Source organism: Perna viridis, chromosome 1 (assembly GCF_037379345.1).
Source record: "Perna viridis isolate PV_CMFRI_1.1 ecotype Kerala chromosome 1, ASM3737934v1, whole genome shotgun sequence".
In the NCBI taxonomy this organism is placed as follows: Eukaryota; Metazoa; Mollusca; class Bivalvia; order Mytilida; family Mytilidae; genus Perna; species Perna viridis.
In genome coordinates this window covers 49,545,274-49,572,589 of record NC_142445.1, presented here as the reverse complement: position 1 = coordinate 49,572,589, position 27,316 = coordinate 49,545,274, and the positions used below count along the sequence as shown (strand labels likewise).

The window sequence follows — 27,316 nt, the reverse complement described above, 5'->3', positions numbered from 1 at the left end:
CTGCCTGGTACAAATGTATTTGAAGCCAAGTTAGAAATAACCCTATCATGGATGGCCAATTTGGCTGGTATTAGAAGCAATGCTTAACTCTTACCCTAGGATAAGTCTCTTTAAATATTTTTTCTCCATCTGCTTTTTTAATTAATTCATCAGGTAAATCTGTTTTCTCCACTATAACATGGTCGTCATGTTTATGCCTGCAAATCAGTTTATTTTAATATTAAAAAGTGAGGCTGTTGCTTTTTTTTCATTTCCTTGAAATACTATACAGCAGATGTTTTACACAGATGCTGAATTGCACATTTTTCATAATTGACATATATTTTATTTATCTTGAATTTCATATTTCTGAATTTATTTGATAGAGATGTACTTGTATTTTGACTTGACCTGGGCAGATTTTATCTCCCGTATTTTATTACTACTGTTGTTGTCTCTTCAGCATTCCCCTATGTATCTATGCTCCACTAATAGTGCTTATTTACAACAACATACCACTTAATGGTCAATTTGATGAACCATTTCAGCATCCGGTGCCCTTGACATATGTTACACATTACACAGCCTCTTTCATGACAAGTGATACAACTGAAATATATTTTAATAATTGTGTGTCATTCTAGATTAGTTGTCAAAGAGACAGGCCAACAAAACCAAGTTTTGTTATAACAAATATTTAAAGGTCACCAAAATACATTTATTTTTAAAACTGCAAAGTACATAAAAGAGACAAAAATGAATGTAAGCTAAAAGTTTGTCATCAGTACATCTGTATATAGAATGCCCTTTTTTCACTAAAAACCAGTTCACTGTTTTCAGAAACAGAAAATTTCAGAAAATATTCATTCAGCAAACATTAATTATAAATACTTCTGTTAGGTTATTTAAGCATCTTAAGATTGATTAAATACTACGGAAATACTTACTTTTTATTTTAGAAATGAATGAAATGAAAGAAACATCGTGGACATATCAAATAATCGAAATATGGACAAGAACTAATGCTGTTCTAAGAGCGACTTGCCATATAAACAGTAATAAAAATAAAACTGACCCTCTACTTCCACTACCATGACAGAAAACACATCTTTCATCATTCATTCTGGTTCCAGTACCATGACAAGTCATACATCTGGTCTAAAAGATTAAATCAATAATTTGACATCCTTCTTTAACATTCATTGTACAACTTGCAAAATTATGATTTTTTAAAAAGTCCTTCACATGAGTTTTAAGTGATCATTGAATTAAAAGGTCACTTAAAACTCATGTAAAAGACTAAGCCACAAACACATGTTATATTTTCTTAAACTCCATCCATAAAAAAAATCCAGTTAGTTCTGGGATGTTTGTTGAATATGAAGAGGTTAGTATAATGTATTTTGTACGAAAAGATATACTGTAAATACTGTGCTCACATTCACGGGTATATGTATCAAATTCTTTGCAGTTTAAAAAAATTCAAATGTTGATAGTGTTAAAATCAATTTCATCTGTGCTATTTTTCATATATTATCATATTTCAACCAATAAAATAGCAAAAAATAGTACATTGGGAAAATTAATAAATTTTTAGTATAATTAGGTACTCCAGAGAACAAAAGTTGGACATGTCAGAATCATTCAACAATCTGTACTTAATTAAAAAATAAAATTGCAAATATATTTTTCCCATTATTGTACAAGCATAAAGTACATGTATGTATAGATACTTACTCTTCCTCTACCATGACATTTCCAACACCTAATAAATCCAGAAGCAAAACATTGGTGACATTGCTGTAAATAGACAAGAATTATTATCATCCCTAAGTCTTGTTTCTATCTCAATAAATCAATACATTTACCTGTAGTTTTTCAGTTCATCACCTTCTGCCTGTTAGTGTGTCATGCAAGAATCTTACACAGCTTTAATTCTTATCCTTAGGTGTCTTAACATTTTCCAGTCATGCACTTTTCATTTGCTTGAAACACCGAAAGGTGTTTTAACAAGGTATTATTTGAATTTGGAATTATTTTGGAATTTAGAAAATGACCAAAAAAATAATTTGTAAAACTAACTCTTACTATTAAAGGGGGTTAGTCATGCCAGAATTGCTTTGGGGTAGGGTTAGTTGGATAACAAAAGGCAAGGAAAACTGACTAGCCCCCTTAGTCATGATGGCATGACTAACCCCTTAGTAAGGTAAGTTTTATAAATATTTTTTTATTCATTTTCTTAAATTAAAACTAATTCCAAATTCAAATAAAACCTTGTTCTTTTTTAAACTTTCAAAATCCATTTTACGATTTGTTTGCCTAACCCAACACAGTGTGGGCATATAAATGAGTAAAAAGTGATCTTGAGTGTTATGTTAACCTTCTATGATAAGATCAGATTTGTGAATTATTTTTTTAAAACCACTCTCAAGGTATCAACAAGAAACCAAAAAGTTTATAACTGAACAAATGGGTGCCACACAAAATATCATGCTTAATCTTTATTTTATACAATTATATGAAGTACTAAACATGTGTGCAAAGTTTGAAAAAATGGACACACATTTGTAAATGAAATTTAATGGCTTCACATATTATCTACCTACTATATGTTGAAGGGTATGAAAATAATTGAATACAAGTAATTTCATTATAAGTGATTCAGTAGTATCTACTATTTTGTTGTTAATTTAATACTAGTCAATACTAGCAAAACAGAGAAGTATGTGAATAAATGATGTATTTTCCTCATAAATTTTAGTGCCAAAACAATTAAAATGTTATTGATATGAAACCAAAGCAGAGACACATTTACATCTAATACAAAAAATTACATGAAAAAAAAACTATTCAAGTTCTAAAAATATAGATTCAAGTGATCTAAACTTTGGTCATTACAAATATTTTTCGGTCAATGACACTTTTTATTCATCACTAAATTATTACAGCATTGTTTCTGGACAAATCATAAATCTTTTTTACAAACCTTAGCAGAAGCAGTATGAGGTACTTCCAAGTCTCTTTTCTCATCCTTAAACATTTTTTCACACTCAGCTGGTATATCCCATGGCCCCGGAGCTGGTCCAAACTCTGGTCCATCTAATGGTCCTCCTATAAAATTACAAAAAAAAAAACTATTCAAAAAAAAGAAATGGCTGTAAGACAATAACCACAAATAGGTAAGACTTTACCAATATGTTAGAATATAAAAATAATGATTTGTATCTCATAAATTATTAAAAAAAAAAAAAAACTTCCTTAGATTACTCAATGTAAATTGATATAAAAGAATCACTTCAACAAAATTCACACAAACACATTTATGTCCAATGAAAATATCTACAGTTTTTCCTATAGTACATGTACATGTATAATTATAGGTTTTATAATGAGTGAAAGTTGAATATGGCAAAATATCAACTCAGTGTAAAAAAAGCCAGTCAATATTTATCAATTATGGACTTTTAACGAAGTCAATAAGTTATATATCAATCTGTTCAAATTAAAGAGACCCAGGATGAAGTCAGAGGTCAATATAATCTAACAGTTCCATAAATAAAGTATTGACTGAGTGAAAATCCTTAATTTATATATTATATTACATATATAGATAATGCATTTTCTTTTTGCCTGCTTCATCTGTAGTACTTCAACCATGATTGGCTGAGAGTAATTATGAAACAGAACGATTTATATCCAGATCTAAATTCAGAAGTATAGCATCAATATACATATAAATAGAAACATAGCGTCAATATATTTAAATTTGGAAAAAAGGCTTCATGTATGAATATCCTTTGCATGTCGTGATCATAATAACCAATGAACAAAGAAGACTGTTACACCATATGTAATATTTTGCAATATTCAAACTTCATTAGTTATAAAACCTTTTGTTCCATGATTCTTTTAGAAAATCTGGCCACTTGCTATTCGGCATCTGTCATGGTAGGAATCCAACCAATCTTCCCTCTATGACTCCACTAGTTGTTACGGGAGAACAACATAAGAAATGTCCGAAGGCCATTTTTGACCACTCCAGACTGAAAAGACAATGCGACACAACCACACAACAGCAAATTTTCGGTATCACTTGTTTGTGTCACATCAACTTACAGCATGATATTGTGAAATATTTATCTGTTGCAGAAATCGAAATTAATTTTAGTACTTACCTGTATATGGAGTAAAAGCCCATTCTGTGGATCTTGCTTCTGTATAGGTATCAAGTTCATACTACAAATATAACCAAAACTAGAATAAATATTCCTCACCCTAAAATTCATCATGCTAACTGCATATGCACAATAACAGAAATGTAACCCCTGAAAAACCACGCACCATTTACAATTTTAAAACTGACCATCCCTCATTTTTACTGGAATATTTGTCATTTTCATGTGTAAATTTGTCCTGACACCCTCTGTTTTTTCTGATGAATCCCAGCTGACACCCCTCCTTTTTAAAGTGTCTCGATCCGCCCCTGAAATACCAATATATTTAAGTAAAAGATAGACATTCAAATCATTTTGGGCAGGAGTTCAATTTCTTAGTTAAAAGTTTGAACACTTGTTAAGTTCATGAAGAAAACAAATGTTTAGACACAAAATGTTTAATTTGGCCATCATGTATAAGAACCATTTTTAAATTCAGTGTATGAAAAATTCAGCTCATTTGAACTTAACCTTTGGTATAATAAAATTTCCCACAAAACTTCAGTTATTACTACCTATGTGTAACACAAATGAATAAAGACAAGTTTTCCTTAGAAACCAGGGGCGTCTGTGACAAGTGGAGAAGTAAACGACTGAGGCCACACCTGTCCTCCTGAGAACATCAACAAATGGTTATATGTACTTAAAGCATTTTGTGGTAAAATCTTGATCTTCCTAGATTAAAAACTCAATAAACCTATCTGAAGTTTTGTTGATAAAACATATGGTTGCAATTTTTATTTATTAATAAAAAAACATGCTGGTAAAAGATAACGAGCCCCATTTTCATTATCATTACAAACAATTTGAAGTGTTTGTATTGTAGATTTAAGTACTTAAAGCAAGCACAAGGCTTAAAAAGTTTAAAAACAAAAATAAAATGTGCAACATAATATTGTTTCATAATATTACCATGTACTTAATACTCCCTTAAAAACATAGAAAAATTTTTCTTATGAGTCCCTATGAATTTACAAAATATGCAAGATTTGTAAAACTAACACCAAAAACAAAAAAACACCTTTACTAGTGATATGTGAGTGCATTAAGATTGATTATAGTACAATGTATGAGCAATCACTTTATGATTTACTAAAAATGAATGTAATGAGTTTTTGATAACAGTTCACTACTCATTGTGGTAATATACTAGCAATTTACAAATGCCTATGATATTGTTAAGAATAATTGTGAGTGCAATACGAATTGTTACCATTTGGTTCAACTGTTATGGATAAAAGGAATGATTTACGACAACCTAACAAATTTTTACAAATGTCTAAAATTTTTTGAACAGTAATGATTTTTCAATGGGGTTGCTTTTACTCATATAGATTTAAGCCATGCAGCCTCATGCATGCATCGACTGAACACATTGAGGTTTAAAAATTTAAAGCTGTGCATTAAATATCTATATGAAACCAGCGAAATATAGAATCTCCTTCAGTTGTGAGTGATTCAAATTATTTTTGACTCCAGACTGTAAAATTAAGATTTTCATCATGTGAGATTTAGCGAGCATGTTAAATTTCTAAAATTACCATGGAGAATGGAGAAAATTAAATTTTAAAAAATCCATAGGAAAATTGGATTCTCCCATGACATCTGTAGAAACCTTAAAAATGTAAAATTATGGAAATCTTTGCAAGAAATTTATTCACCGCCCAATGGTTTGAAAGTCATGTGCATTATTAATCACTGGCTTTGAATGGGAAAAAGTCAGACCAAATTTTTTTCTTGAGAAAACAGACTAATGAACAGATAGCCAAGGTTACTTGAGACTTTCCTTGTGATATATTTACTGTCAATCGTGTACGTCCATTATCATGATCATATGTATTATGAAAGTATGTTATAGAAGAATATACATGTAGTCAATTAAACCTATGAATAGTGCGCTGAAAAATCTTCATTTTAAAAATTAGGATTAATTCTTATAAACATTTATAATAATTATAGGCAAAGCACCTGAAAAATCTTGGTATTGTCTAAACCAATACCAGCTTCAATCATGCTCCTATTCAGTTTACACTACCAGCAAAAAAGATGCAGTCTGAACAATATCAATTAACCTATGCTACATAAGTGCATATACTGAAACTTACATAAAATGCATCTGTTGATTGTAAATCTGTAAATGAAAGGTCTTCTACAGCTCCCTTACCAAAACAACAATGTTCACTGACATAATGCATCAGGGCTTCTCTAGCTTCATCTTCAGATATAACTGGTAATCTGTCAAATTAAAGAATTACTGTAGTGTGCATTGTCACTTTACAAAAAAACAAAAAAATTAGGAGATAACTAGTTAACAGTTTTTATCAAAATTGAAAACATTGATTTTTTTTTTCAAGTTACAAGCACACTCTTAATTGATCAAAATTAGATATATTAATGGCTTAGTTTGAACAACTTTTTATACTTAATCATATCACTGGATGTCTAGACTGCAGTAAAATCTATTTATCAACTATAGTAATTTACTGTAAAGTTATGATGATGTAAAAAGTTCTTCCACCAAAAGAAATTGAGTATATTTATTAATAAGAGAATGCAAGACTGAAACATTCAAAATAATTTCCACGGTTTATAACATTAAAATTGTAAAATACAACGATAACATACTCAAAGATTTCATATATGTACATACTTTTTTATATCACCCCTGTCTTCCGGTGGCTGAACAACTTCGTTATATGCTGGTGGTGGGGGCATGAAACCTGAAATAAAGTACCAAAAATATAGTTTGTAAGTCATGTATAATATTACGCAACTCCTCCTAAAATGCCCAAAGGATTTTGCTGAAGATTTATAGGAAGATTAGACATCATATGCTGATGTGCATGACAGAATATAATTAATGTATGAGGACTCCAAGGTAAGGTAATTCAACTTATGGCTTTAAATGTTAAAACCTACTAAACCACACATGGATTTTTTTATGAAATTTTATAGCAAGGTGGGCATGTAGACGTCCATGAAGGAACATAATAACTGTCAGAGGACTCAAAAGAGAGATAACTGACTAGCTCTCAGTATTTCTAGTTTGATCTATATACACTATTTTTTTTTATGTAATACAAGCACTTTGTGTATACAGATCTGTGTTTTGGAAAAACCAAACATTCATCTCCCTCTTAAATAAACTTAATCAAGAACATTAACTCTTGGAAAGTGCCAATTTCATAAACCGATTACATTGTAAATAACTTTTGAGTTTTATCTAACATTGGGTGGCACTTTTGTAAGGTATAATGGGGAACAACTGTGGTTCCATAAGGAACCTAAATAATTCTGAGATATTTAAAAGAGACTGCAGTTCATTGATGTTAATCAAATGCGACCTAAATTATAACTGGCTATATTACAGTACAAATATTGCATGGAAAAACCTACAGGCACACCCTTGTGGGAAAATGCTGACATATTCATGAAACACTTTGTTAAGATAAACAAAGACTGGATATGTGAATACTTGTAGTAAAGTCTTTCAACAATTTCAATTAGTTCCAAATTGTCTGTTAGTGGAAAGTATGATCAATCTTATGTAACTTAATACATGATCTTAATCTTATATGAAATAGATCATAGTAAAAAGAGAATAACCAAATGACAATTTAAGACTGTTTATATGGTCACCATTTTACACCAGGCCTTGAGATAGAATCCACAAGGACAAGACATAAAGACTCCTCGGGAAGATTGACAGAACAGGAGAGAAAAGATTTGGGGTCAGATTGACAAGCTCGTCCAAGATTGAAGAAATTGGAAAACCTTCATAGGCAACCTAAATCCTGCAAAGGATCAGAGGATTTTAGTCAAGTAACTAAGTCATATGAACTGTAAGTGTTTCTAAAATAGATATAAAAGTGTATTTTGTGGGTTTTTGACATGCATGTATATCTCATGTGCCATATTTATTATAACTACTACTTAACTGGATAGAATGAATAATCAAAAAACAGTCAAGAAGTCAAAGTTTTTTTTTTAATCAGATCTTATTTTTGACGTAATTGATCATGTTTTGGTTATCTACAAAATCTAAGTGATTAATCATACTTTTCATTTATAGAATTTTCAAATAAAACTCTTTTTTAAATCATGGATTGATATCAAAACTGATATCAATTACTAGTACATCAAAACAGAAATAAAATCGAGACATTTCAGCAGTGAATTTAAGTTTAAGGAGAAATGTTCAATTATGAAATACTAAAATTAATTATACTGAAAAAATTAACAAATCCTCACTATTTATAATATGATAAAATTGTCATGTCCAACTGTGAGCATACATGAGCATGTGCACATTTTAATATTTATCTCTATATGAACTTGTACTAGTACTTAATGCAAGCCGGTTATATACATTCTTATCTACATATATTATGTAAGTAATTTAAAGTTACTTAAGTTACTTTAAACTATCATTTTTAAGAATGATTGAATGTTTGGCAGGTTAAGTGAACATTTTTCATCAATTTTGACAATCCACTATTATGCCCTTACGAAGCCTATTGATGAACCATTTTTAAAATGAAACTAGAAATCATTGAGATGAAATCCATCTCTGCAGTGGGCCCAGCCATGGCAATTAAGCCATATATACAAATTTGATTTAGTTAGATTCAACCAACATGCAAAATATCAAAAGCCTACATCAAATCACCAAAAAAGATACAGCCTGGACACAAGTTTGTCAGTGAAATACAGAAATTTGACCTTCAGGTCAAAGTTCTAGGTCATAGGCCAATATCCATGGTACATGACACATCATCTTTCAGTGATCTACCCAAATGCCCAGACACAAGTTTGTCAATGATAAACAGGAACTTGACCTTGAGGTCAAAGTTTAAAGTCATAGGACAATATCCATGGTACGTGACACACTGTCTGTAAGTGATCCACCTACATGCAAAATATCAAAAGCCTACATCAAAAGATGATAGAGTAACAGCCTGGACACAATTTGTAACAGACAGAGTGATCGGTATAGGGAAAAAGTGACAGGACCCAAGTTTAAATTAAATTTTATACCCTAAATGATAATAGGGAAAATCAAAATTCCAATTACATAGCAAGATTCATCATTTCAACGAAAACATAAAATTCAAGCTTTCAAATCACAGTCAATTGAAAATAAACCTAGAGAAAATAACAATTTATACCATGCTTTTTTTTTATACCTTACTTCTTATTAATTGGTGCCAGAACACAAAATCAATTCCAACATTCTTTTTGTGGTAAGGATGTTAGAAATAGAAATTCGTAGACTTTCTTAGTTTTACTTAAGTTATGATCTAGAAGCCAAGCATCTACAGAAGATACAGGAATTAGCATAGTAATAAACAACCTCACATTGTTACAGTTATATTAAACAATCTATGTGTCTATCAAACCTCCCTTTATTATGCACCAAGTACCCTGCCTTGGTTTTAAAAGATTCTGTGTGTAATTATTTTAAATGTTTTATTCAATCAATATGTTATGTAGAAAATTCCCTGATGCATCCACCAGTTATATCTGTAAGTACAGACAACCCCCTATATGTACTTAACTCAATGGACTTAACAGATAAGATATATTATTATTACTGATGAAACCAAATCCTAGGATGGGTCATGCTAAAATAAATAGTCAACATTCCATATACATCTGTATATGTATTTGTCATGTAAGCATTGGTTCTTCAGTACAATAACTTAGGCAACTTCTATTTGTCTTGAAGTAAGCCCTATAATTAAACATGTCTCCTATCTTAAACAAGAAGATACCGATAACAGCAAAATCAGCTTAATGGATATCAAAGAATTCTTGTACATCAATACTTTCATGTTCATACATTAAGGTGTGTCATAAATTTTGCATTGCCATAAAACGGAGTGTATCTGATGTGATCACACCCCTTTTGCAGTTTATGAAATATCAAGCAGACAAAGTGCCAGAAGTGTCCAAAATTTGTTCCAAAATTATTTCATTTTCAAAAAAGTTCTAATATGTAGGAGGAAGGAGTTTAAGCTACACCATTCCTTGAAGTAAGCCCCTTAAGGGGGAGGTGTTTAAACTACACCATTCCTTAAAGTAAGCCCCTTATGGGAGAGGTGTTTAAACTACACCATTCCTTGAAGTAAGCCCCTTAAGGGGGAGGTGTTTAAACTACACCATTCCTTGAAGTAAGCCCCTCAAGGGGGAGGAGTTTAAACTACACCATTCCTTGAAGCCCCTTAAGGTCTCAGTATCGTATTAATTTTCCCATAGACTTCTATAGTGAAGTGCATATTTTTAGGATTTTTTTAAAAAATATGTAAATTGATTCAATAAAACTTTCACTTATGTAGCATTTCTAAGGACATGTAAAAAAATAATTTCCAACAAAGAAAATAGGGTGAGTCCACGAAGATCGGACAGAAAAGTAGTCTTGAACTATAAATAGCCATTTTCCCTACTTTCACTTTCATTTTGCACTCACCACACCAACCTTTTCAGTGGAACATTTTTATGATATTATGTTAGATTTTCTTTTAAAAAAGTTCTTCATCTTACAGCGTGATGTTTGCTCTATTTTATAAGTCAATGTTCATATCTTTTGACAAAACATTAGTTTGTAGAGAGGCAAAAAGAAAATGCACTATATTTTTATAGCATCCATGTTTTGACGTACACCCGCTCAGGGATATGCAATACGATACTGGTACCTTAAGGGGGAGGTGTTTAAGCTACACCATTCCTTGAAGCCCCTTAAGGGGGAGGTGTTTAAGCTACACCATTCCTTGAAGCCCCTTAAGGGGGAGGTGTTTAAGCTAAATCATTCCTTGAAGTAAGCCCCTTAAGGGGGAGGTGTTAAAGCTACACCATTCCTTGAAGCCCCTTAAGGGGGAGGTGTTTAAGCTACACCATTCCTTGAAGCTCCTAAAGGGGGAGGTGTTTAAGCTAAATCATTCCTTGAAGTAAGCCCCTTAAGGGGGAGTTGTTTAAGCTACACCATTCCTTGAAGTAAGCCCCTTAAGGGGGAGGTGTTTAAGCTACACCATTCCTTGAAGTAAGCCCCTTAAGGGGGAGGTGTTTAAGCTAAATCATTCCTTGAAGATAGCCCTTTAAGGGGGAGGTGTTTAAGCTACACCATTCCTTGAAGTCCCTTAAGGGGGAGGTGTTTAAGCTAAATCATTCCTTGAAGTAAGCCCCTTAAGGGGAGGTGTTTAAGCTACACCATTCCTTGAAGCCCCTTAAGGGGGAGGAGTTTAAGCTAAATCATTCCTTGAAGTAAGCCCCTTAATGGGGAGGCGTTTAAGCTACACCATTCCTTGAAGCCCCTTAAGGGGGAGGTGTTTAAGCTACACCATTCCTTGAAGTAAGCCCCTTAAGGGGGAGTTGTTTAAGCTAAATCATTCCTTGAAGTAAGCCCCTTAAGGGGGAGGTGTTTAAGCTACACCATTCCTTGAAGTAAGCCCCTACAATTAAACATATCTCCTATCTTAAACAACAAGATTCAGATAACAGCAAAAAATCTACAGATGGCCTTGAATTGTGTATACTAACTGTGCAAATAACAATTCATCGTTTTTTATACATGTACCATGTACAAAAACTGTAGGTAGGTAAAACTATTCATTGGTACACTTAGGATTGTCTGCCAAAATATGGTTTGCATATTCATGGAGTTTAATACAAACCGTTTGACATTTTGTTGTAATTCGAGATTTAATGGAACCATAGAAGCCACACGAAAGACTTCTTGTACAACACACTTAATCCAAAAGTTAATGGTAGCATTGATTTTTCAAATTTTGTCCCTTGTCTGGATTAAAAGCCAATCGCATCTTGCAATAGTTTTTGAATTTACAGTTCCTCAAATGGATCTATTTACAAAACCTTTTTGCATAAAAACATGACGCATTCTTTGAGAAATATGGAGTAGGTATTGCCTATAAGTGACCACAGCATATCATTTTGATAAGTATAGGCAGGGATAAAAATAAGCAGTCACCCAGTAGCCAATGGCTACTAGATTTTGGGCGGGACTAACAAACTTATGGGTAAAATTTAGTTGAACATATAGAAAATATTAAACACAAATATGGTTTAGGCTACAGTTTGTATTTTCTAATTTTTACCCATGATAAAGTTTCACCATGAATGGCAAATAGTTGCATGCACGGGCATGAGCAGTACAGGTACTTAGCCCACAGAAAATGTTTATTCTTATTTATCTGAAATAAAATTATCATTAAAATATAAAAAATTATTATTGTGTCATGCAATAGTGACCATAAGTGGAAAGACCAACAGGAAAAAACAGGTAAATTCATTGCATGATAATCAATAAATCTCAATTTGATGTGGCTCATTCAAAGGATAGACTCAGAGTGGGGATATAATGCTAAGTTATACATCTTACCTCCAGAGAAACCAACATTATTGTACCCCTGAATGGCATCCATGTTTTGAAGGGCAGGGGCCGTTGGCACTGGTGGCTGAGCATTAGGATCATCATCCACATCATTATCTGGCATCTCTCCCTCATACTTAGGCACGTCAACCTTTGGTGGAGGGGCTGAATGAAGAGGTAACACTATAGACATATTCTGTATATACTATACACTTAATATCATTTAGATGTATGTATAAATATATGCTAATATTTCCTAAAGACCAATGGCAATAGCCGTTTGTTATTTCACAATATCACTATATACATCATTAAATATCATCCACTTGGACTAATGAATGTCACGTTTTCTTAACTCGCCTACTTTTTATCAAGTCAAACAAACAAAAAAACATTCCAGAAATTGATTGAGGATTAGTGATCAGGCACTGCAGAATTCATTTACTATCTAACAACCTGAGAAATCAATAAACTTGGCATGTGTTTCACATGGGTGACTGCATGCTTTAGATCACCCCACTGGAAAGTTAACTGTTCAAATTATTAATAATTGTCATATCAAAGTCATGTGGGGATGTGATCAAATACCACTTTTCATATAATGTAAATCTCTCAATTTAAAAGGTATCAAACAGGTGAATCAAGCTATTTGCTGTTATAATAACTAAATATTAGACAATATCTTAAATTCTCATAAAGGTGTTATGAATAAATAGGTGACACATTCTAATTTGGCAGCAAATATAAATTCTTTATAGTTAGATTTCAAGCTTCTAAGCCATTATAGTAAGTGATTTTTGTAGGAGTAAGTGAGGGCATGCTCTCTAAGGATGTGAAAGAAATTTCAAGAACAAGTTACATGATGAGAAATTTAAAGGCTAATATCATTTTAATGATAATACACACATTTGTGTGAGAGCATCTTGACCATTGTGTTACGTACTGCTTCACTTGAGAATCATGTGAATAAAGAAAAACTAAGGTAAGTCGAAATTATTGAAAAGTTTTTAAATAACTGAAGTGCTATTCTCTGTAAGAATCAGGCAGTGGGTGAATCATGGTGGGGAAAACACACATTCATTTTCTATTGATTTCTGGTAAAGACAGCCCAGGGGCATGTGATCCTGTCTTCACTGGCAAAGCCAGCCAATCAAAAGCTGTTTTAAAAAGTAACTCAAAAATACAGTGCATTGGAGTACCACACTTTAGAAAAATCACCAAAAGATTTCTTGTAATTGTCTCAATTTTATAAGTCTTAGCAACTATGCAGTAATTAACTTTACTAATGATTGCATTTTAAGATATTTTTAAGAAGCACAAATTTTACTGCTGGCGCATTAATATGCTCCACTTTGCAACATCAATCATTCAGTGGTATTTTTGATAGTGATATTTGTAAATTAAATAAATTACCGGTAGTTCTTGTACTAATGTAAAGTGAAGGTCTGGGATATCTTCCACTCGAAATTCTACATCTTTCCCTCATTTCCACTACGCTCCACTCCGTAAAAATTTCTCACACTTGAGGAAGATATCCCATATCTTCACTACACACTCATTTAAAACCATATTATCTTATTCAAAATGTTACCTAAAATGCAGAAATGGCATTCATTTCTTTTTTAAGTGTCAGTAATTCAAGGTATTAATTATATGAAATGCGTTGTAATCATCATCATAAGGAGATAACTTGTTTTCCCTCTGTCATTCTCTTGCTTTTTGGCATCCATTGACACTTCTTATACCAACAAGCTCTTGATTCCTCTTCAACAGACCATTAACTATGTGCCCACATTGTCAAATTCATGTGTTTTTTTAACATGATTCATTATTTTTTTTAATTTTGCCAGCACTTACAATCTTTCAGAAATTCCATTTTATTATATGATAAAAATTCAAATATTAGTTGTATTAAGTTAAAAAAGGTAATAAAATTAGTTGAGTTCTGTTGAAAAATATTCCCTACCAAGTATTTTTTGCTACAGTACCCAGTGACATATAACTTTTAAAATGACTAAATCTAACATTTTTTATAAATTTTAGTGGCATCCTATGATTGGAGATACCATGGAAGCTTATTTCAAACCAAAGAATGTTTAATTTCAGTGGCATCCAGGCCTGATTTGATTCAAAGCCTCCTTCATTTGTAAGTTACTGTTTACTCAAATCACTTTATCATACTGAATACATTTACACTATTAAGGAACTTGACAAAACAAAACAAAACAAACAAACAAAAAACATGCCAACTTTTTGCTATTACAAGTTATTTAAAAGCAAATATCTTCATGATGAAAAATGGCAACTTCAAGTAGCTAGTCTTTCAGGACATTTGTAAACTATTTTAGTTTTAAACTTTTGTTCTTTTTAAAAGCAATAAATACAAAGGCTAGACTAGTAAAAAAAAATTTGAAGCAAGGATTAACATTTAGTAGCTTCATAAACTAATTTGAAATGTTGTGCAGGGTGTAGCTTGATATGACTGCAGAGGTCAAACTCTAGTTGGGCCAAGTAGTGACACCCTATTCCAGTTATATACCCCGGTATAGCTCTAAGCTTCTTTGATTGCAATTTTTGTGTTTGACAAAGGACATAAATTTGACCAGAATCGAGCTGGCACCTTTTTTTTCCCTTATTCATAAATGGTACTCTACTATTTACAGCTGAAATTAATTCCAGCATTCATTTTTCTGATATGGCACCTTGTGGCACAATTTGAATGGGATACATTCACTGATAGTCAAGACAATACAAATGTTAGCTTCTGGTTTTTGGCCCCTAATTCCCAACTGTCAGAGTCACCCTAAAATCAATGCAAGCCTTTCATTTGTAACACATATATGGCCCCTTATGGTATAATTTCACAAAGATCTATTTATATATATTCAAGTTATTGTCTGGGCGCAAAATGTCTATCAAAAACAACAGCATAATACCATAATATGAAATCAATTTTTGTTGCAGTTGTATAAAGATTCTATAGCAAAAATGGGTGCTTCTTACCTTGTTTCGTAATAATTCTAAATACACAAAAGCAATTTCATTTTTATGACAGATCTATAGAACTGGTACAAATTCACTTGAATCACCTTTAAAGTGAGAGCAAAATCGTGGTCACATAATACAGATGGCCTTTTTATATACACATGTACAAGTTAGTTTTACAAAGAATCCACTTCAAAGGGATGATTTAGTCATAGTTTTTTCTAAGACAGGATTGCTGAATACAGAACTTTGGTTTCTAAGGCATGTTAAGTCTGGCGTAAATAATGCACCTTCAAGCTACTTAAAGGTACAAGTATCTTAATGGACAAGATTCTAGTAACTCCAAACTACCTGAATTAAATGCATCAAACGTTAAAGGATATGTAAAAAATATTTTATGATAACTATGCTTTAGCTTAAGTGATCCGGTATCTGTCCACACAATGGGGTATTAGACAAAATTTAATCCTGTACATGTAGTTCAGTAGTTACAGGCTAAAATCAATTTAAGGCCAAAGAAAAAAATGTATGTTTCATGTCATATGATTATTCTGGCTTCCCACTGCAGCTGTCACTTTCATGTTAGGCTGGAATTTGTTAGCAAATAACCTAGATCCCACCTGTATGATACCTTTCCCTTCAGTTCAAAATTTACTCTCAATAATCTGACTTTTTGGCAAGTACAAGTACATGTATATACCAGTATAATAAATTTTCTTGTTCTTTTTTCTTTACCATCACAGATACCGTTAATAGCTTAAAATGTTTTGATTGGCCTAAATTTGTACCACTTGAAAGAATCAAAACATTAAAATCAGTCCCTTAAAAGATATGAAACCATGTGGTACAATATCATAGAGAAGATCCATACATACATTATAATGTATAAATTATACTAGTATGCTTCTGATCCTGTTTTAACATCTGTTCCTTAACAATAAGGGTTATTACCACAAATACATTGTAACAATCAAACCCTTCCTTTTGTGACATGAAAGATGGAACTTCATAGAATAACTGAACAGAGATAAGATTCACCTTTCCTATTATTTTACTAATTGTTTGTTGTTTTTGTTTTGGGTTTTTTTTTTTGCCTATTCAGCCCCTTATTCCCAAACAGTTCAGGTACTTAACCAAAACTGATCTCAGTCTGTCCCTTGTGGTATAAAACATTGTGGTATAATATAACAGGTGTTCATACATCTGCACTTCACTATACATGTATAGTTGAATTCTTCTTTTTTGGCCCAATTTTTAGCCCCTTTCTCTAAATCTGATTGGGCCATAATCCCCAATATCAATATCCACCTTTCTTTAGTGGACATGAACCTTGCTGTTAATTGTATCAATCTCCAGTAACACTCTAGTCATTATAAGAAAACCAAGTGTCAATGGACAACCAGTCGGACAGCATTTGTTTTCAGTCCCATTAAAATTAGAGCTACATGTAACTAAGAGTACTACATGTAGATAAATATTTATGATGAGAGACAATATATATGTTTTAATGCATGCAAAATTTTATGAAACCAATTACCAAATACAAAAAATTGTCACATACTTTTGTGTTTCGAATTAAACATCAACTGCTAGCCAATCTTATTTTTTTCCTCTATTGTATGTTAGTAGTACATGTACATGCAAAGATTCAAGAATCGGATGACCCACCAAAATAGAACACAAATATTCTAAACCAGAAAATGATGTTTCAGAAAAATTAAAGACATCATTTTTTCCCATTATGAACATAGCTAAGCAACTACCGGAAGATGCTAAATTTGTTTCCTACATGAGTTTAAACTTGTAATCTCTCCAAATCTGTAATGGTCGTACCTCTTCATTGTAGACAACTTAACCAACAGAGGTCCTACAATGCACAAGAAATTTAACTACTACTCATAATGCCTATGATTGTATGTACTAGTGTTATCTACACATAAGTAATCATACACATCAAATTGTACTTACCTCCCCCTGCATCAATCTGTATATCTGATGGATTTACTCTGAAATAGAAATCATATTAAGTTTAACTTATAAGTAACAAAAAAAATGAAAATTAACATGCTTCCCATGGCACAGTTTGATATGACAACAGAGGTAGAATCCTCAACTGCTGAGACAACAATGGACAAACAATTTACGATTAAAACAGCTTTGAATTTTGATTGTGATATTTGACGGAGGATAATAATACCAGAATCAAAGTGATCCGTTCAGGCCAACAAAAGCCAATCAAAACCTTCTTCTGAGGAAAGGCACTTTGTGATACTATTTCAAAAAGATCCATTCCATTAGAGTTATCATATAGGCATCAGGAAATGCTTGTTTCTGGCCCCTAATTCATAATATTGGTTGAGTCACAATCTAAAAAAATCCAGCCTTCCTATGGCAGTATGATACCTTCTTGTAAAATTTTTGAGAAGTCCATTTACTTACAGCAAACTTATTGTGGACTTCTGGAAAATGCTTGTTTCTGGTCCTTTTTTGGACCTTTATTCCTAAACATTTCAAATCAATACCAGACTTTATTACCACCAGTATGACTAAGTAGTATTACAGGGATAAAAATAAGCAGTCGCCCAGTAGACCATGGCTACTAAATTTTGTGCTGGGCTACCAAACTTTAGGGTAAAACTTAGTTGAACATGTAGAAAATATTAAACAAAAATATGGTCTGGGCTACCAGCTTGTACTTCTTAATTTTTACCCATGGTATATAATATTGTGGAATAATATCAGAAACATCCATATTCTTTTACCTGGAGTTTTATAATTAAACAAATAAGTCAAACAAATAATTGTTTTAACATCAACATCAAAAACAATTGGGGCCTTTACTCCCAAAATCAACAACTTCCTTTTGTGGTTTGGATTCCAACCTTGTAAAATTTTAAATAGTTAAACCAACTAATACATGTATTCAAGTTATCATACAGAAACTAAATGTCTACAGACCATGAGAAGGATGATGACAATGCAGCATCATACCTTTATAAGACCACAATTTTATTAAGGTCATAAAAAAAATATAAAAAACTGAGTCTATGTAAAACAAGAGGCTCCCAGGAGCCTGAATCGCTCACCAAGTTGAATTTTGCCTTTCAAGGGCAATAAATTAAACAAGAAGTTGTCCAACAATTTTGACTCAAGTCTTTGGTAGGACTATTACAAGATCTTTTCAACAATAGAAAGTTTCTTTTAATCTATCATAGTTTTCAAGATATTGACTGAAAACTATTTAAAAAAAAAAGTCATTTTTCCCCTTTCAAGGGCAATAACTCTTACAAGGAGTCTGAGGTCTCACTAACAACTTCTAACGTTTTCCATTACTTTACATGTTTAAAAGTAATTTTCAAAGTTTCACAGTGAATTCCCATGACAAATGACATCTTAAAGTTGCATACCCTTGCAAATAAGGCTTCCAAAATCATTATGCTAATGGTACGATGATTGTAGAAATTCTTCACAAAATTTACTTGAATAAATAATACTGAAAATCCACATTTTTACCTGTTCTGTTAACTGACAGCATGGAGGCAAATTACTCATACATGTAAACGCTATTCATACACTTTTGTAGTTAATTACATATATGATTTTAAAGTACAGTAAAGTTCAGCTTTATTTTGACTACTTTTAATCCTAATACACATCAATAATGCACTTACAATGCATATGTATAGGTTCAGTGTGTTTTTGGTACTACATAGGGGGGTGGCCATTTGACCCGGAAGTGGTTAGTGAGATCTGAAGACTTTTGTAGTCCTAATAATATGGATCATTTCAGCAATTGAAAGAATTTGGATAAACCTAATGGTTTTGGAGATATATGTGAAAAACTACTGTCTGACCCCTATGTTTTATTTTTAGTAAGGGCAGCCATGTTTTTTTCGACGAATCAAAAATCCCCACAACAGTTCTATGCAGTACACCCCAAGAAACTATCATACCAAGTTTGGTTTCAACTGGTCAAGTAGTGTCAGAACAGAAAATGTTTGAAAGAAATAACATTAAAAATAGCACAAATTGTTGAAAAAGGGCAATAACTCCAACATGGCTTCATAGATTAAAATGAAAATTTGACCGCAGATAGATCTCATCATGCTGAACACTTTTCACCCAGTTAGAATTCAGCTAAACCTAACGGTTTAAGAGATATATGTAAAAAACTACTGTCTGACCCCTATGTTCTATTTTTAGTAACGGCCGCCATGTTTTTCGACAAATCAAAAATCTGCACATCAGTTCTATGCAGTATACCCCAAGGAATATTCATAGCAAATTTGGTTTCAATTGGTCAAGCAGTGTCAGAGGAGAAGATTTTTGAAAGAAATAACATTAAAAATAGCAAAAATTGTTGAAAAGGGGCAATAACTCCAACATGGCTTTCAAACAAGTAGTTTGGCCAGGTGAGCTAATTATGATGGGTCTATGTTGACAAAAAATTTAGTTTCTAACACTGATATATATATCCTGAGTTAACCCAGAAAGAGTCTAAATTTCAGACAACAAGCCACTACCTTTAATCTGAAAAGAATTTTATATACATATAGGATACTTTGGCTTGGAAGCAAAATTTCTGCAAGCAAGCTGCTATTTTTACTAGCATAGGCTGGTGTGCTGGTCCCAATTTCAAAGACTGTGCACAACTAGAGGAATAATTCACTTGTAATAATCTATATAGAACACTGCCATTGTTATTTGAATGTTTATTACCCAATTTTCTCAAATTTCTCTGTTGAAAATAAGGTAACTTTGCCAAAGGTGTTTGTAAAAACCACTGGATGGATTTTGATTAATGATGTACAACACGTACCAAATAAAAGATAAAAAACTGAAGAATGGCAACATATACACACGTATTCTTCATTTATTTGAAATAGGAGGAATGTAAATTATTTCCATTTCAAAATTAGGTCCTTTTATAAAAATTTCTTAAAGGTTCATAAAAGTTGATTAGTCATTCAGTGTTCATGTAAACTATTGCATCTATTGAAATGAAATATATATCAAATAAAAGATAAAAATCTGCTGAATGGCAATAGCTATTATAAATAAATGTACTTTACCTACATGTATGTCTTTGAAAGAAGTATCAAATTTTTCAATTTCAAAAACTATACTCCAATAAGCTGTTAATCATTGTGTCAATCTTCAATAAAACATATGAATTAACTACCAATTAATAGATAAAAATAAAGTTTGTTATTGTCTGCAAAAACATATGTCCCCCCCTCCCTGTCCCTCAAACTGGTTCCACTTGCAATATCCACCATGTCCACAGAACAACTTCATTAATTCAGTTAGCTGCAGATAATAAGTTGCACTGAATGGTTCGGTAGTATTTGAGAATCTGAACTGACAAGCCAAACAACTATAAGGATTTTTGACAAATTTCTAAGTTAAAAGGGCACACAAAGTTGCTTACCCTACCGGTGCACCTGGTCCATGCTCCCAGTTTTTAGTGGAGTCTGAGTTGCTCATTTGCTTTTGTTACTTTGTATGTATGATTTTAGTTACTTTATGTTCTCTGTTGTGTATGTCTGTTTTCCATGTCTGGTCTTTCTCCCTGGATTACATTCTTTTGATTACCGCTATAACCGTGGTTTCCTTGATTACTCTTTCAAAGGGCATAACTCCATAAAAATTAGGGGATAAAAATTTCCTGGTTATAATGCACAGTTACATACATTTTGTATGATGTTCTTGCTACATGTACATACCACGTTTTGTAAAACTTGGTTCAATAGTTAAAGAGGAGTCACGCTGACAAGGTAATTTATGAGGTTTTTTGACAAATTTCTATGTTCACAGGGTCATAACGCTTACAAAAATGGGGGCATCAAAGTTTTCTGGTAATATGCACAACTACATATGATGTTCTTGCTATATACAATACCACATTTTGTAAAATTTTGTTCAATTGTTTCAGAGGAGTTGCGCTGACAAGGTAATTTATGAGGATTTTTGGCAAATTTCTAAGTTCAAAGAGCATAACTCCTAAAAAAATTAAGGGATAAAAAAATTCTTGGTTATAAGCAAAACTACATATGATGTTCTTGCTATATACTAAGTTTCTTAAAATTTGGTTAAGTAGTTTGACAGCAGGGTGTTTATAAAATCCAGACCCAGACCTGGAATTTCAAGTCCAGATTTCATCAGTTGGATGTTATTGCGGTCTCTTAAAATTGTCTATAATATACTGTTGTTAAAATATTGTACAGAATTTCAAAACTATCAGCACATTTTTTTTTCACTGTCATCCATAATTTTTTAATTAATGCTTAAAAATAGACAGAAAATTAAAATTAAAATTAGTTCCAAAATCTAAGATTTAATCCAAAATCACAATGACATGAATGTTGTGTGAAATTTATTTTAACACAAGACCATTCATTGCTTATTAGCAATAAGTTAACAATTATTAACCTTATTTTAAATTAGCTATATTGGAAATTTGCCGAAGAGATAATACCAATTTGCCTGGCAGATAAGGGTCAAATGTAACACTCTCTCTCACAGAGAACTGGTAGATTTAAGGTACACATGAATTACAAAACCATATCAAGTTTGCTGAAATAAGAAATATTTCCTAAATGATTTTAAGTATTTTTCTTGCCTTAAAAACATGTTATTTGATTATAAAGTATAAAAATGTTGCTCATTATATTATAGGGTTATTGCATGAATACTGGTGAATATTCTGCAAGGGACAATATTCACCAGTATTCATGCAATAACCCTTTTATTATATAGTAATAAATATTTCAGTGAACATTATACTAATTTGTTGGATATAATGCATTTAACAACATTGTATGTGTTTTATTGCACTAGTTCAAATATGATGCATAATAAATATATGAACTAGTGCAATATGAATTTATGAATGTTTGATAAATTGTATTAAAATTGAAAGGAATGCATATTTTGTTTGTATTATTTGAAAGAAAAATGGAATCACAATAACTGTCACCAACACGGAAATATGTTGACCCATATAAAGAGGTCATTGCCATTTTTATAACAACCTGTCAATATCCCCTTCAGCCATTTTTTTAGCAGACAACAACAATGCAATAAATTTAAAAACGTATTCGGAACGTCTCCGAATTTTTTCGGATACGAATGAAAGTTTGCGTGCAAATACCAGGATATATTGCATGCTTTGTTTTCTATTGATATGAATAGGGAAATACTTATTACTACATAATAATGTATAATATTGGGAAATATAATAAATTCCAGATCTGTTTCCAGATTTAATTTAAGTTTTTTTAGTCTACCTCCAGGTCCAGATTTTATTAACACTGTATTTTCATCTTAAATTGGTCATTTTTATAACTTAAATAACTAAAATTCTGAATAATTTCTCTTTCCCCCAGTATGCATAAGTTAAATAAACCTTATAGGCTTTTAAAAGTCTACCCAGTATAAAGACTGGGGAGGCACAGTTAAATTTGTTGTATAGACTTTGTTAGTAGTGACTATATAGTCCCTTATGGCAAGCTAAAAATGCCTATTTATTAATATTTATAATTCACTTTTTAACATCCATAATTCAATTATAAATATTTATAATTATTTATACTTCAACCTTATATAGTAGTAATTAATAAATATGGCAATTATAAATGCTTATGATTCATGCCAAAGTGAACAAAAATGCCTATTTATAAATATTCATAAGTAATTAATTGTATAAATTTATTTATCAATATTCATATTAAAAGACAGTGTAACTTATATTCATAATTCAATTATGATTTTTATAAATGAATTAAAAATATTAATAAATTGGCATTTTTGCCTACTATTAAGCCTTTGATAAAAATTCAAAAACAATAATTGATGGACATGTTTTGTTTCTATACACACCGTCTGGATTGTTGAAGAAAATTAATAAGATTGTAAATGTTGACCTATATACTTAAAGAATGTATGAATGATAATGGTCATCAGTCGCCATACTTGTTTCTGTTAAGCCTGGTTCTGGTGAAAAGTAAGCATGAAATGACTCATTGCAATATCCATGTATCATGATACTTTTAGTCATGATATGATACTGTATCATACTTTACTATTTGCATAGTAATGTAATTATGTACGATACATTTGACTGAAGTTAAGATACAATACAATACAGGTCAAAATACAACTTGTTTTCAAAACCATTGTTGAAATTACTATGCAAATAGTAAAGTAGGACATGTCTTGTGAGGAAAAATCCATTAATCTCTGTTAAGATCAAAATTACAATAGGTTTTAAGAATAAAAATTCATCGTTTTTAAATCTACTGAATATTTTTTTATTACAAATTGAAGAAAATATAAAGCACAAAATGCTGTTGTGTAAAGTGTCAAAATTTATCTTATCATCACCCTTGTATCACGATATCACATACATTGTATCATATCGTTACAGCCCTAGCGCACGGAGAAGTTCTTGGTCACGTTTGCATTTAATTATCAAAGATCTAATTTTGGTGAGGAATGCCTCATCATAGAAGACCATAAATTAGTTATGTTTATTTAATTATATTTTAAGTTTGTGAATGTAATTTTGAATGAAATTTACAAGGATTTTTAGGGTGCACAGTAATTTGAGTAAATCACACTGTTGGATTTCAGAATAATATCACAAAAAATGTTTGTTTGTTTGTTGTGGTTTAACGTCCGAGCTGCAATATTTCAGCTATATTCAGACGATGAACATGCAATTGATGATAATATGAACATGAAATGATGAAATGAAAAAGGGTTGGGACGCAAGGACAATGGGGTCGAGAAATTTTGATTGCCACTGGAAATAGGGAGAGGTGGGTAGGGTTGGGCAATTTAGCCTCCTGTGGCGGAGCCCTATGGTTCCTACTCTGGGAGAATACCACAGTAGGGTTCTTTAACGTGCGAGGAACGTGGCATCTTTCCCAACACGGTGCACCACTATGGTTTGCGGTCAGGTTTTCCGTATTATAGCCTGACAACCCCATTCCACCACCTGGGGTACACATCCCAGTTGCTCTGTGGGCAGAGCGCCCTAGCCCCCGGCTAGGGTTCTGAGCACTATTTAGTCGCCTTTTACGACAAGCTTAGCGCTGCTGCAGGCCTATTCTTTTAACACCAGAACCTGCACGGGTAATGATAAGCTGATTTTAATATGTGAGTGAAGACTTCTTGACCTGACATTGATGACCTATGATCAACTGATGACTGTTTGTTACATAAATGCTAAATTTGTGATAGCACCGAAATAAGTTACACCGGAAGGTGGTTAAACCACTATACACACCCAGATATGTCAATACTACTAACAGAAGTGTGAAACATTATAGTTTTTGGTCAGTGATGGATGCAAGTGCTCAGTGTCCCGGGTAGAGTTTGAACTGTACATGTATCCGGTATATTTCAGTATTTTCACTGCCAATTATTTGTATAAATTTTTCCAAGGACCGACCTCGCCTTACTGCAAATTGGCTTTCGATTATCTAGCTTTTCACTGAGTAACAACAGTTGCTGACATCCAGTTCTTTATTCATTTTTGCTGCTATGTTATAAGAACGCACGCTTTACTTATATATTTTGTTAAGCATCTTACCCAGACTCCATTCTATGCTGATGTGATTGTGCAATGTGTGTTGTTATTGCTCGTTCGTGAATATCACGAGAAAAGCCGAGTGATATTCGTCACCTTCGGCCGATCCCGGCAATGCTCGGAATCCGCATTTGGTGTAATACCTGTGGATTTTGTACTGGTATGAACTTAAGCTTACTTCTACAAAAAAAAAAAAAAAAACAGAAGTTGTGTGAAAATGATGTTTGTATTTCACCCAATGTTCATGAGTACAGACTACATCTTATCACGGATTTATTTTCACTTTGATTAAAATTAGGTACGGGGTGCCGCTTGAGCTGGACCCCCCATTCATATGTATACATGTACTTGTCTAGCAAAAAAATCTGTCCCATTTATATATTTTTCAGTGCAGCATACCTATTCATATATTCTACCCCATCAATTTGAATTAAGAGAAGACACTAACTGAAGAATAATTGGTGATAATAGGACATGCAGTTTGTTATATCAATAAATTATACATTTAAATAGTAAGTACGACCAGTCAGCCTCATATCCTGACCTACATTTAGAAATCGATGGCAAAAGAAAATTATTGATCAAACCACGACAAACGTGATGACTTTTCATCCGAATTGTCAACTTTCCTTTCATCTGTGGCGAAGTCCCTTCAGGACCTGCGTATGGAGTTTTCATATCACAACTCATGTTATGCCAGAGCATGCCGTAACTACGCAAACTTTTTTGTATTGCGCTATACTTCTTACAAGTAGGCTTTTGGAGCAGAGTTATGTTACTATTAAATTGAAGTCATCACTGCAGAAGTTTTGTAATCATCATCATGAACTCGTGGATAGTTATGGTGTATCCATCTGCACCATGAAAACTGATTTGTTCAATGTGTCATCGTTTTCCTTTCCTTTTCCGTCTTGACTTTTTTATGAACAACTCGGCGGGCGTTGCCAGAAAAGCAGAGGATGCGTACCCTACCCATGCTCCTAGTTTTATTGGAGTCCGAGTTGCTCATTTACTTTTGTTACTTTGTATGTACTATCTTAGTTATTTTGTGTTCTTAGTTTTATATGTCTTGTCTTTGCAATGAAATGTTCCTGGATTACATTCTTTTGATTTCCGCTAGAACCTTAGTTACCTTGATTACCCTTTGAATCTAATTAGTGATGCCACTAGGAACATTAGGAACGTACTGCAGCAGTGCTAGCGGTTGTCTGGCAAGCTATTTTCTGACTTGGTGCCATCCTAACTTGGGGTATGGAGGAACGGAATTCCAACCTCTTATGTCATAGAAGTAGGTTATGTAAAGCATTTCCTGTAAATTGAATTAATAATATTTTGTCTGTGAATTTATATTATATCAGGGACATATAATACAAACTATATGTCCCTGTTTATATCCATATATTTGAAAAAGTTTAATCAATTAGTTATTGATTTTCAAATGTAAACTTCTAGTTTTCATAAAACTTAGTTATACAAATATATTTCATATAGTATAATCACTGAATATTTTTTTTTGTAAATTTATTTCCACTGTTAAAGAGTTATATTTTCAGTTGATGGAACCAAAAGAATTTTTAAATTATCTTTAAAAAATGAAAAAGTTATGATGATTTAAAGTTAATTTCCCATATGCCACAGGGGATCAGGTACATGTATGCACATTTAAAAAAATCTAGGACCCCACATTCTGTTTTATGAAGTTTTATTTGTATTCAGTTGCCTTTTAAATGTGGCTATTGTTCAGTTATTTATCATTCACACAAGAGCTAGTTTGCCTCATGTGTCCCATGCCACTATCAAGATTTTTTGCCAACCAAAAACAAATTACAGTTAGCTAATGACATCACAAAAGAACTCTCCTAAAGATTTCAAATTAAAAAAAGATAATTTTACTTAAGTTCATACGTAAATATCTCAATAAAATTTTTCATAAATAATCTCCCTTAGCTTGTAACTAGCATTCTAGGGAAAAATGTAAATTGGACATTTTGCTCTGTCAAAAAATTCTCCTTTGTGATAGTTTAAAGATAAGTTATAACATTGTATCAAACATATTGTTTTCATTGAAAATACATATGCCTCTTTAAAACTTGCAAGATGTTAAAGATGATCCATGTAATGATATGATTCCCAAAAATACAAAAATTTGCACTTCCT

General features: G+C 32.2%; 1 protein-coding gene across 2 annotated transcripts in view; it reads right to left on the bottom strand.

Annotated features, from left to right (window-relative positions):
• The window catches only part of LOC148629165 (protein SSUH2 homolog), a 29,168-nt gene extending 3,822 nt beyond the window's left edge, over nt 1-25,346 (bottom strand). The window contains exons 1-11 of one of the 2 annotated variants that reach the window (XM_088545477.1): nt 25,163-25,346; nt 17,533-17,570; nt 12,589-12,744; nt 6,844-6,913; nt 6,299-6,428; nt 4,155-4,215; nt 2,966-3,090; nt 1,717-1,779; nt 1,055-1,137; nt 496-588; nt 95-197 (exon numbers count right to left, since the gene is read on the bottom strand). In XM_088545477.1, coding sequence (XP_088401603.1) covers nt 95-197; nt 496-588; nt 1,055-1,137; nt 1,717-1,779; nt 2,966-3,090; nt 4,155-4,215; nt 6,299-6,428; nt 6,844-6,913; nt 12,589-12,744; nt 17,533-17,570; nt 25,163-25,173 — 933 coding nt within the window. In that variant the 5' untranslated portion in view covers nt 25,174-25,346. Of the gene's footprint in view, nt 1-94; nt 198-495; nt 589-1,054; nt 1,138-1,716; nt 1,780-2,965; nt 3,091-4,154; nt 4,216-6,298; nt 6,429-6,843; nt 6,914-12,588; nt 12,745-15,582; nt 15,600-17,532; nt 17,571-25,162 lie in introns of those variants that run through there. The other variant, XM_088545483.1, reaches the window with a different exon arrangement.
• Nucleotides 25,347-27,316: the final 1,970 nt, after the last annotated feature.